The 12945-nt window shown below is 39.9% G+C and overlaps 1 protein-coding gene across 4 annotated transcripts in view; it reads right to left on the bottom strand.

Moving 5' to 3' along the window:
- LOC122621588 overlaps positions 1-5549 on the bottom strand; it is a 39252-nt gene extending 33703 nt beyond the window's left edge. Inside the window, exons 1-3 of one of the 4 annotated variants that reach the window (XM_043799502.1) lie at positions 4809-5543; positions 1895-2067; positions 844-1789 (exon numbers count right to left, since the gene is read on the bottom strand). In XM_043799502.1, coding sequence (XP_043655437.1) covers positions 844-1450 — 607 coding nt within the window. In that variant the 5' untranslated portion in view covers positions 1451-1789; positions 1895-2067; positions 4809-5543. Of the gene's footprint in view, positions 1-843; positions 1790-1894; positions 2068-4808 lie in introns of all 4 variants that reach the window. The other 3 variants (XM_043799504.1, XM_043799503.1, XM_043799505.1) reach the window with 3 other exon arrangements.
- Between the last annotated feature and the right edge of the window lie 7396 nt (positions 5550-12945).

Genomic DNA, 12945 nt, shown 5'->3' with positions numbered 1-12945 from the left:
TTGCAGAAATCATTTTTCACACACATAGAATATTGAAAATAAACGTTTTGCAATCAATGTCAAAATGAGCATCCTGACTCGCTTTAAATTTATAGTTTGTGTGTAAAAAACCGCCGAATACTGAGAACCGCCGAAACTGATCTAGTTCAAAGTGACTTAACATACAAGATATGTAGAAATCTCTTGTTTCCAAATAAAACAAGAATGAACGCTATAGTCGAGTTCCCCGACTATCTGATACCCGTTACTCAGCTAGTGGAAGTGCGAAGGATAGTCTTTAACACTGACAGTTTTTGGCGGCTTGTAGGCGTTAGAGTGGGCGTGGCAAAAAGTTTTTCGGCAAATCGATAGAAAGTTACAAGTCTAATACAAAAAAGAAAAAATATCAAAACATTTTTCGAAAGTGTGAGAGTGGGCGTGGCAAAAAGTTTTTTGGCAAATCGATAGAAATTTACAAGACTAATACAAAAATGGAAAAATATCAAAACCTTTTTCAAAAGTGTGGACGCGTCCGTTTTAGGCGGTTTGTGGGCGTTAGAGTGGGCGTGGCAACATGAATCGACAAACTTGCGCTGCGTCTATGTCCCTGGAGTCTGTATGCATAATCTCAACTTTCTAGCTTTTGTAGTTTCTGAGATCTCGACGTTCATACGGACAGACGGACGGACAGACGGACATGGCCAGATCGTCTCGGCTATTGATCCTGATCAAGAATATATACTTTATATGGTCGGAAACGCTTCCTTCTGCATGTTACATACTTTTCAACGAATCTAGAATACCCTTTTACTCTACGAGTAACGGGTATAATTAAAGACTATAAGGAATTTTTTCTACACTCACCCGGTGGCATGAAGCGGCGGTTTCCGGTGGGCGCCTCCGCGTAGGGAAGCCCCAGGAACTGGTCCACCTGGCGCAGTCCGCTGGTCACCTGGAAGCGACGTGTGATGCCCATGAGCCGGCCCTGCTTCACCTGGATCTCCTGGGTGTACTGCAGCTTATCGGGGACCACGTGTCGCCTTTCCGGGTGATGAGTGGTTGTTGGCTCGTGTTCGCCGCGGCCTTCATCGGTGGCCAAAACTGCGACCGTGGTGTTGCCAGTGGCATTGGTTTGGTTGACGTGGTTAGTTTCATCACCGGCGAAAAGCTTGTTCAGACTCTGCCTGAAATGCAGCTCCAAGCTGGGCGGCGGGGCCTTGGCACGTCGCACCGTCTGATGGCCAATTGATCGTCCCGGATCCGAGTCCGGCTGAATTGTCGTCGTGATGTCCCCGATAACCCGCGATTGCTTTGGGGTTTCACGCAATTTCATAGCGTTTTCCAGCTCATTTCCTTTGTGCAACGGCTGCTTTTCGGCTGCCACGCCCATTGGGGGAACGTGGCTGAATAGCTTGTGATTGCCGCCAACTGTCAGCAGAAATAGCCAAAATGCTGCCAAACGAAACTTCATGGCTTTGTTCTCCGCCTTCGGGACCTGGACTTTCCTGCTGCCTTTGTGATATTTTGATATTAATTTCGGTCTTACACTGCCCACTCGGTCCAAACTTTTTACATTCCGCTCGTGCTTGCTTTTCCTGTTTGGTTAATTGTTCTTTTTCCCCAACTGCTTGCTGTTTTCCTTCTTTGTTGCGTGAAACCAAATTGCTCACATTTTCTGGACGCTGTATTTACATGGATTTTCTTTGAGCGCCTTTAATAGTTTCGACAGTTTATTTACTCGCTGTATTTAGCCTGCTCCTTTGTCCAGCTCCTTTCTGTATTTAATTTCATTTGCAACAAAAGTTTCGTCCTTTTTTGTAAGCGAAAAGAAAAACACCAAGAATGTTGGTGAGAAACATTAAGTAAGTTGAAGCAGCTCGACAATTCCATTATTTTTTTAATTTCAGTTTCTTACGTTTAGGTATTACATTTGTTGCTCACTTAAAGTTTTTTTAAAAAGGGGAAATTATTAAATATCCAAGCTAAATTGGGAAGAGAGGCCATTCTGATTGAGTCATAGCTCACTTCTCAGTGGCTCTGCATTTTCCAATTGACATGCCATCTCTTGTGTGTCAGAAAATCGATGGGCTGTTCATTTTCGAAATTTCAAATATTATTTTAGGACTCATCCATGGAACGGGAATGGTAAAGTTCATTTATTTATAGTGGCCCATTATCTATGAATGCCTTAAGACTTTGGACTTTGTCAAATCGTTTCAATCGGAGTGAACGGAAATGAAACAAAAGCAAGTTCCTACGCTTTTGTCATAAATGTGATAAGAGTTGCCATGAAATCAAAATTTGTATACAAATACGAGGCGTCGAACAAACGTCCGTCTTTCAAGAATCCTGACATGTGGAAAACGAGCTCCGAATGCTTTTCAGAATTTAGTGCCGTGTAGTTTCACATTTGCGTAACGTAAACAAAGAGCATTCAGAGTAAATGGAATGGAAAAGCCAGTTCAGCGAAAGATTTCCCATGACGATTAATCATAAAAGCAGAAATACCAATGAAAATTCAATTAGGTTCCTCTGTTTCTTTCCATCTCGATTTATGTCGACACGCCAGCGAAGTGAGCTAATTTCGCTATAAAAGTAAAACAAACGCAAAATCTAAAAACGCTATGGAATTTAAATGTTTTTTTACGAGCGTGCTAAGAAAAGCGCAGTGGTGTAGGGAGGGGGAGGCACATGGGCGGCACATGTGTGTGCGTACCTAAAATGTGTGACAGAGGGTGGGGACTCTTTGTGTATTCGTAAGTATATATCAAAATAATAGCAACGCACCGACACTCTAAAAGCATTTTCCACAATAACAACCAACTAAGTAGAACGAGGAAAAATAAAAATGTTCAAAAATATTGAAGGAAAAGGCACTAGACGAGAAGTAAACGCTCTTTTGAGCGCCGATGTATTGTTATCTATATTTTAATATATACTTTATACTACATTTTAATAAAAAAAATACACGTTAATTCACTAGGTGCAGCTATAAATTTAGAAGAAATTCCTTTTATGTAAAAGTTTGTTGCGATTCGAATGGTATTCCTATCGGAATTATAGAAGGCTTGCCTATTAACGTCCGATTTTTTAGTGCCCCAGTGTTTGTTTCTCCGGAATAAATACATGTCAAGGTACCATTGCGGACGGAAAAAAGGGAGTTTGCTGAAGGCAGTTGACCAATTCGATCGCGAGCTAATTGAGTCGACATAAGCGAATGTTTTTTTTGGACCAGCTCGCTATAGCATTTTGTATAGTATTTTTAGAAGCAAACGAAATAGAAATCAATGCTATTTCTGTGATGTTTTCTTGGCAATCTGTGGGTTTAGCGTTCCACTAAGTGAAAGTAAATTAAGACAGCTGTCGGTGGCCATTAAATGCAAATTTCGAAAAACGAAAGCCAAAACTGCAGGAGCCAGCCATACTCGCCTGTAGAAATGGAAGTAATAAAAAATAAATAGAGACGGAGGATAGAACACAGTGGCAATGCAAATTTACACAAAACGCACAGCGTTCAAAATAAACAGCAAGTGCTTAAAAATAAAAACGAATGAGAGAAAATATTCACGGAATTTCGCTGCATTGTCCGTGCACTCCTCGAAATGTCGTCACCAAAGGCAAAGATAAATAAATAGAGGAATTCTCTAAAATAAAAGAGAAATCACAAGACAAACTTGCCAGTTGGCAGCTGGCAAAAGGAAACGCGCCGAATGGAAACAAGCTGGCAAAATGGGAAAATCAGCGAGAGAGGAAAATTGCAATTGGAGCTTGGGCAAAGCGATTTGATTTGATTTGGATTACTCTGTCGCGAAGTCACTTATTTTCCGCCGGTCCACTTGGCCCGGTCAAAACAATTCGCGGAATGCTTTTCGTGCTCTGTTAAAGTCTCTTAGCCGCTGATTCGGCATTTGGACGGCAAAAGGCAGCAATTTGTGGGTCAATTGAAGTGTGCTGTCTGCTCGAATAACTTCAAATTGGAGCGAAAGGCGTATGACCGCATAGTCAATGTCGCACCACCTCGACATAGTTTCCGAACAGCTGTGACACTGTCATAAATTATATTCCACCAGCGGTGAACAATCCCGGCGAGAGTTGCTCCAGCGCTTTTGTGATGCAAATGATGGCAGAAGGGCCACGTAGCCGGGGTCCCATGAGTTAAGCACCCTTAACCTCCGGAAAAACAACATTGTACAACGTTGTACGCTGACGGACGCAGGCGAAATTTGCATAATTAGCACAGAAATGTCGACGCATTGAAAGCTGTCACTTTTGACGCGCCAAATGAAATGGGAACTATAAAGTATGAGCGGCAACAACAAATTAGTCGAAACCAATTTTAGCCGACTTGCAGAAAACAAATTTGGAAGCTGGCAATGCAAATCCGCGGCAAAAAGTTCAACAAACCCCAAGCCAAATGCAGAAGATCGTGCCGAACTATTTCGAATTATGCGATTTATTTTTGGTCTCCCTCGCCAAAACACACAAGTGGGCGGTGGGCGGTGTTCGTGGCGAACTATCGCGCCAACTAAGTGTAATGTTTATTTTTAAATAATTCGGTTACTCGAAACACAAGCAATTTAGTTAAATTTGTTTACACAATTGTTTTGTGCAATGAAAAGGGATTTTGTTTGCATTTAACACAGTTCGAGTAAACTTGTATGAGCCTTGTGTTTAAAGCCCAAAAAGCTTATTTGCAATTGGGAGCACCCGAACTCAAATCTAATAAACACCTCAAAATTTGTATTAGCGGATAATCTGCAAAAATATACGGATTATATTTGTTTGCTATTATTGACGTTGCTTATACATAAGCTGAAATGTTTACTAACGTCACACATCACTGAACATCAGAATATTTCCTCTGTCTCGCACTTTCGCATTTCTTATAGGGGGATATTTTACGAGCTCCACATGAAGTTATTTCACTTGATTTACTCGAACAACGAACGGAAAACGCGTAACATTTTTCCGCATTTCTTGTATTTATTATTTTGCATAATTTTCATCGCTTCGGTTCGATTCTTAATTAACCCAAATAGCCGTGGTATTTCGTATATGAGGACAAACTTATTTCGTTCGAAAATATATTTTCACGAGCTATTTGCATTTGCCATTGCATTGCCGATAATTATGCGCGTTGTAAAATTGAACATTTTTGCATTACCAATTTGCGCTTGATTTGTTTTATCTTTGATCTGCCCGAAAAATGCGCAAAACGATTTTGGCAAGGACTATGTTTTCGTTTGTCACTTTCATGTCTGTCATGCACAAATAAATCGAAAACTTTTCGATTATTTTTCATTCACTAACGACTGCACCACACCTAAAATAAATCACTGTGCGACGACTTTACTTCTTCGAACTGATTAACTTTGGAGCCTCTTCTGCGCGTAAACATTTTCACTCGTGCACTTGGCACGCGCTCTGTTTTTGTCCCCCTTTTGCAGATATTTTCTGGCGTTATTTTTGGATCACATACAAGATTTATTTCACTGCCTTTTGGCTTTGCACAAGAATTCCCCCTGAAGATCCGAAAAACACGGAGCGATCAACATCCGACACGATCCTCGTTCAAAATGCAACTGTTTGGGGACTATTCCGGCGGAAGAATATCTGAGCATTTTCGAGATCTTTTCTCTTTGACACGATCTTCTCTTAGTTCTGAGTATTTAGTTTTTGTACCGGGAAACTCGCGAATAATCTTCTGTACGCATATATATTCGATTTTGTATACAACAATTTTTTCATTAGGAAAAGCTAATTATAAGAGTTCTTGAAACGCGCCTCAGGTTATCTAACGCATTATTAAATTCCTGATTTGTAAGGCACTCTTAACCGTTTCTCTCAGAGTTTTGTAAATATTATTTATGTCTTAAGCACTCTCGTTTCAGTACCCTGCACATATCACGTGGACTTCCCCCATTGCCTAATTAATTACCATATACAAAATTAGCCAATTGCTAGCGAAAATAGCGGAAGCTACGAATTTTTACCGACTGCTGATACCTTTAATTTTCTAAAATTTCCTGGTCATAACTATATCTCACTTGGTGAAATTTCCACAACATCCTCTTTAAGCATATGTAAATCGACATTTTTGGGTGTCGGGTGAAAAGATGTTCCTCCTTCTCCTATAAAAGACTTCTTGCCACAAATCTATTTCTAAGTCTAAGTGCACAGGCGGGCGCCAAGTTAAAGTCCTAAATCAAGAAGTGAAGAAAATGCAAAAACTGCGCCCATAGAGACAAAGCTAAACTACGACGTAGGTCTACTTCTATTTGCCAAGGGGTTTTGCATCGCAGTAGCTAAGTGACTTGTTTGACTTCTTCATTGCGCCTTCACTTCATCGTCAATTTGGAAAGGCACTACACAAAGGCAGGATATTAAAGGGGATTGAAGGAGCCGCCTTTTAAAGGTTTTTTTGCAAACTAGGCAAAGTTTAACTCTCAGGACTAAGAGAAATACCATTAGTGATCTATTGTAGATGCGTTCATGGGTAAGAGGACTCCCAAAGAAGATTTTCTTCTTTTTTAACGAGGCTAAGACTACAACTCGTATGAAAACCCCTCAAAGGGAAAAGGTAATGAATGTTCCAAAATGTTCTCATTTCTTGAATAGAATTTTATTCGTCTTAGATATTTTGTAGTTGGCTAAATACTGACTGCTAAATTAATTTTAAGGGCATCCATTAGTTTTCACCTCTTGATTTGACTATTGCTAAATAAATTCTAAATAGGTATCCATTGTGGCAACAACCCATATACCTCACATCACCTTTTTCAGCATGTTACCTTTCAAGCCCATTTCAGTGTGTGCAAAGAAGAATAAAAAAAAAAGGCTGACAGCTTCGTAGAGCTTTACGCCCGGCTTTCTTTTTCTTTGGCCACACACCTAAAACGCTTTTTGGGGGAAATTGAATTTACCAGGCTGACATTTTCGAAGTAACTCGAGTAGCTAATTTACGACCATCAAAGTGCGCCAATAAATTTTGTTTAATTGCAAGTTAATTAAAATCGAAGCCCCATGCCCGAGACGCAGTACTCGAAAGCACGCACACCAAAGAAGCACCATTGGGAACGTCAGCAGGGCATTTAAAAATAACCACATTCGACGTCAATGCGGCGGCATACACTCATTCGAAACATCCTAAGAGAAATAAAGCAAGCCATACAAATTTCTATGAAGCAAGATTATACAAATCTGAAAAAAAAACTCCATTTATGCCCGTTACTTGAACAGTAAATAGGGAATTCTAGATTCGCTGCAAAGTATCTAACAGGTAGAAGCTAACGTTTCGTACCTTCAAAGTACACAATTTGTTCTCGATCGGGATCACTGACCAGGACGATCTGGCGCGGGAACCATGAAAGCTATGTAGTTAAGACAATGGATGCAGACGTTACTTCTGAACGTTGTCACTCCACCGATTTGTATTCAATTTAATATGTGCCATGCATTTTTCTATCGTTATGCCAGACATGTTTGGCAACGCCCACTGTAACCCATTTTGTGACAATTTCTATAGATACGGCTAACAATCTTAAAATTTAACTCTTCCCATTAGCTGAGCAAAAGGTTTCTGAAAGTGGAGGAAATTGACTACAGCGTTCATCTCTGAATGGAGATAACAATTTCAAGAACAATTTTTCTGGCCCCTTTGTTTATATTTGAACAAGTTTCGTTTGCAGGCTGTTAGTTTATCGAAAAATACATCTTTCATCCTTAAGATTTTGTATTATTCTTGCTTATTATATTTCTCAATAAATGCAGTTATTTTATTCTTTTATATATTTAGTTTTTATATTCATGGTTTTCATCCAGGTGCCAAATGGATTGCATAAACAAATAAGTGCAGTTTGCTTACAAATTTAATAAAAATGGAAACGATGGCTGTAATTATTCCAATAATTTTTTCTTAAGTCCTGTCCTGTTCTTCTCAAATACAAAATAAAAATGATCTAGATAAAGATTCTATTCTTTTGTAATAAACACTTATTAAGTCTGACTTGTATTTCTTACTTACATACAGTAAGGATATACATATTTAAACAAAAAATATAAATCAGTAAAATGATGTTTCCCTTTTTACGAATGTTCCTTTGACAGCTGTATAATATAGTGGCCTAATTCGGCCCTTTTTGTCTTATATATGTATGTACATGCAGTAGAAAGAACACTGAGCAATGGTCGCATATGTCCCTTTACTGCGTTGGAAACTTTGTCAGTTGCCTTGATATTGCCAACTAAAAGCCAGCTTCCGATGTTTAATAAAACAGCATATATCCTCGTTGTCTTTGAAACTTTTTGGCTTTAGCTTCGCTTTTAATAACTAAGCTCATTTTAGCTCATAAAGGGCTACCATTTTTAAAAACCGTCCGATTGCTTGCTAAATTCCCAGTCACAATCCTTTTTGCCACATTGGGACAGGGTCAGGGATCTGGGGCCGAATGACTAGCAATTTGCAATCTAATTAACTTCGATTCCAACGACAAGGACATTTACATAATTGCATTTCGTGGTGCATAATTCTGCCAAGAGACACGCCCAGTTTTACCCCTAGATAAGAAAAAATTAGACCGTCGCAATCAAGTGAAAAACGAAAGTTGGCCATGGCGCAGGCAAAAGGATAACTGAAAGAATAGAGCTGAAATTAGAAAAGCAAAATGACACAAAAAGCGAGTGCGAACGTAATTGTGTTTTGCCGCTGCCACTGCAATTGGGTCCCGGTTCTGGCCATATGGCGGCCACATTACACCGAGTTAAACGAAGGCCGTGGAGCACAAAAAAAATCGGGGGAAACTGTGAAGGAAGAGGCAACGGTGCCAAATGAAAGCCAACTCTAATTAAGTCGGCAATGGTTAAGTTGGAGAAACACAAAAGTAAAGACGAAAAGAGCGTTTTTCTTTACTGACCAAAATCAGGAAAAGTTGCAGCAGATATGACTGAAGGCATTCCCATAAAGGAAAAGCCACAGCGGATGATTTAATTCGGAAGTGCACCAGGTCAAGTCAACTTATTTGCTGCTAATTATATGCCTTAAGTCGGGAAATTATGAATGCAGTTGGGTGCTTTTAGGTTGCCATAAAGAGGAAGTGTTTACCGAAAATAAAGCGAAGGAACTGAGATAGAGAAACCGTCTCTAAACGGAATTAAAGTGGTTAAGTATTTGACTTGAGGCTGCCAGCGCAAAGTGAAGTGCAAATAAATTAGACAAAAATTGCTCGAGAAATGCCCCAAGAAATGCACTTATATACACTTATGCACAAATACAAAAAGAAGTAGAGGTACACACACAAAAATGATGAGCAATTGAGGAAGGTTCTTTAATGCTAACAGTATTTTTACCTAGCTTTTATAGTTCCTGAGATCCCGAAGTTCATACGGACGGACAAACAGACGGAAGTGGCCAAGAATGTACATATATACTTTATGTCGGAAAAGCTTTTTTTTGTAACTGTGATATACTTTTCAACGAATCTAGTATACCCCTTCCTTGACGAGTAACGGGTTTAACAGAAAACGATATATTCAACCATTTTTTTAAGCAAGAAAACAGGCAAGTTGAATTATTGCAAACTTATTCTCCCTCGCTTCATTTTGGCTGGAATTCCGGTCCGTAAACTTGCCTGAACTTTCCGCTAATCAGGGGGAATTTCTCTGCAGCGGAACGAGCCAACAACTCAAATTGAAGTGGTCCAAACCCAATTGAGCAGAAAACACAGCCAACGGCAACCAGAACTGCCTCATGGGCTTTAGGGCAGTAAATTTGGCGTAAAATAGGCTATTGATTTTTAGCTCAGCTAGGCTTACGGAAATTTAACTAAACTTAGCTAAAGCGTTAACAGACTAGGCTCTTTGTTGTGGTCTGTGTGTTTAAGGTCCCCTGTGCATATGCAAATGAATCAGGCAGTCAATTCATTCGTTTGCATTTAAATCTCTCTAGAGACGCTTTCATTTAAAATCTGTCTTTCACTCAACTGAAACTAAATGACACTCGTTTACGATGGTCGCCCTCGAGCTATCCCGAAAAGAGGTGTAAATAAGCACCAAGTAAACAAAATCCACAAAAAAGGAAACTAAACGTTGACTAAATCAAAACGGACCAAGTCCTCTGAAAAATGGGGCCCAAAGCAGAGTCCACTCTTCAAGTGGTGAGCCGTGGAAGGTGGCAAAAAAAAGAAAAACCCTGAACGACCGCACTTCGGACTGTCACTTGTATTAAAGGAAAAACGCCGCAGGCATTTTAAGTGTTGTTAATGTCGATGCGGCGGCGGCATGAAAGTTTTTCCAGTAAGCAAATGAAACGAGTTTTCCTCTAGTTTCCTTTTTTCGGCAGACAGCAAGTGACGTTCGTCGCCCGCCCACTTTTATGCATTTATAAAAACCAGGGGACTCAAACTGAAAAACAAAAGAGAACGCTATAGTCGAGTTCCCCGACTATCTGATACCCGTTACTCAGCTATTCGAAGTGCGAAGGAGAGTCCTCAGCACATACAGTTTTTGGCGGTTTTGTGGGCGTTAGAGTGGGCGTGGCAAAAAGTTTTTTGGCAAATCGATAGAAATTTACAAGACTAATACAAAAATGAAAAAATATCGAAACATTTTTCAAAAGTGTGGACGTGGCAGCTTTAGGCGGTTTGTGGGCGTTAGAGTGGGCGTGGCAACATGAATCGACAAACTTGCGCTGCGTCTATGTCCCTGGAGTCTGTATGCTTAATCTAAACTTTCTAGCTTTTGTAGTTCCTGAGATCTCGACGTTCATACGGACGGACGGACAGACGGACGGACAGACGGACATGGCCAGATCGACTCGGCTACTGATCCTGATCAAGAATATATATACTTTATATGGTCGGAAACACTTCCTTCTGCCTGTTACATACTTTTCAACGAATCTAGTATACCCTTTTACCAAAGACATTATAATAATTATTATTCTAATGTCTTTGCTTTTACTCTACGAGTAACGGGTATAACAACTCACGAGAAGTGGAAAAGTTGCGACACTTTTTGTTAACGCGTGGCTGCTTGCGTGTGTGTCATTTAGCTCAAGTCCCAGATCCCTGTCCCTTCGCTGCCCATCTCATTTTGGGTCAGTTTCCATTAAAGTGCTGGTCAGTGGTCGGTCTTTCCATGCAAATGGCATCCGAGATTCCGCCCAACTTGCAACTAGAAGGGGATTAAATAATGCCTTTCATCGCGCTCTCTTGGCCGTTCAGAAAGCGACATTAAACGCGATAGATAGCAATTTAAGTTAAATATATATAAATGTAAATATATCTAGAAAAGGTTTTTGGTATTGGCTTTCGCATTAATTTAAGCCAACCTAATTAATTTGCCTTTCGGATTATTTTTCCACTTCACTGGACAGTTTATTAATTTCGTTTTGAGCTAGTTTTTCAGAGCTCTTTTTGCATTGAAATATTATTTCACAAGGACCCTGCCTGTTCAAAAATGAATTAATCGAGATGTCTTTGTCATTTGCATTCAATTAGCCATTTATTATTGTTACCTCTTTTTCTGGCTCGGACTCTTGTGATTATTATACATTTTGCAATGCAAATTTCGCGACCATCTCGGCTTGCACCTTTTTGGTTGAATATTTATGATGAATTTATTCCCGAAAGGACTCTGATTATTTCATAATTACGACAAAGGCAGCTGCAGTGGGGCACATTATGAAAATGGCATGAAATTAATTCGTGATATCGAAAAGGGAGGCATCGCAGCTCCGGCCGAAATGTGCGCATCTGTTTCGCATTATAAATATGTCATATCCTGTTTCCTGCAGGCACACCGAGCAGCTTATCAGACCCACTTGCAATTGCAGTTACTCCCCTGAAGAAGCCTCAAAGGAAGCGCATCTCCCCATCTTTCACGTTGTCAAAGGGGGAAACTCAGGCAGCTCGGGAAGCTCAGGCAAAGTAGCAGTTCAACCGAAGGTTTCCTCATTTGCTGCACGGCACTGAGGAACTGAGTGTAAACAGGGCGCGGTGTCTTCTCTTCCAGGTACCTGTGTAAATCGGCGCAAAATGGTATAAATTTCCCTGCTTATTTACAATGCAGCTCGATATACCCTTACGTGATCTCGTTGCGTATTAACTTTGGTAATACATATGTAACTGTAATACATATGTTGATTGGGACACTCTACTGATGGAAAAAGACGGACTTAACAACGTATATAGCAAAACCGTTCGAGGAATAAAATGGTGTTTGGTATCTGAGGAGAAAACATATGAAATGGAGAATTTAAAATGTTAAGGGCAAAAAATGGTCAAATAAACTTGTAATAATGTCGAGTAGAGCAAGAGTCTTTTATGAGTCCAATGAAAAGCAAAGGCAAGAATACAACACAGCAACAACCTCCAGTAAGTTTTCCATTGAAGTTTCTTTAAGCCACAATCTTGGCATATGTATAAAAGAAGGTTACAATTTTTAAAAACTTTGTATTTGTACATAAACGCTTGCATCTGTCCACACTAACAATAATCATTCTATTCCTATATTATACTTCTATATCTTCTACATCGAAGCGCACTGCAGAAATGTATTCTAGGTATCACATAAATGAGATATTATATTATATTTTTACCTATTTGAATATCTGCAATGCCCTGCATTGCTGCAAGTAGTAAGTCTGATATTCGACTTCGCTCCGATTTATATATATTCTTATTCTGCTTTATTTCTGCACTGCTTGTTGTCTTTTGTGCTTTTTTACACTTCGGGACTATTGTCGGCTTAATTGTTGTTGTGCCTTTTCCTGGTCCCTCTGCCATTGTTGTTGCTCATATTGTTTTTGCTGCTGCTGGCTGCTGGTGTTGTTGGCATTGTAAGTGGGAGTGGGTGGGAAATGGCTGCCTGTCTGATTGTTGACGTGGCTGAGAAAGCGCACACTTAAGTGCACTTGAGCGTTTTTAATTAAAACGCAATTTTTCAACGAGCAGAAGTCGACTTGGTGAA

The sequence above is a fragment of the Drosophila teissieri genome, chromosome 3R, assembly GCF_016746235.2.
Source record: "Drosophila teissieri strain GT53w chromosome 3R, Prin_Dtei_1.1, whole genome shotgun sequence".
In the NCBI taxonomy this organism is placed as follows: Eukaryota; Metazoa; Arthropoda; class Insecta; order Diptera; family Drosophilidae; genus Drosophila; species Drosophila teissieri.
The sequence above is the reverse complement of the archived record's forward strand: the minus strand, read 5'-3'. Positions and strand labels throughout refer to the sequence as shown.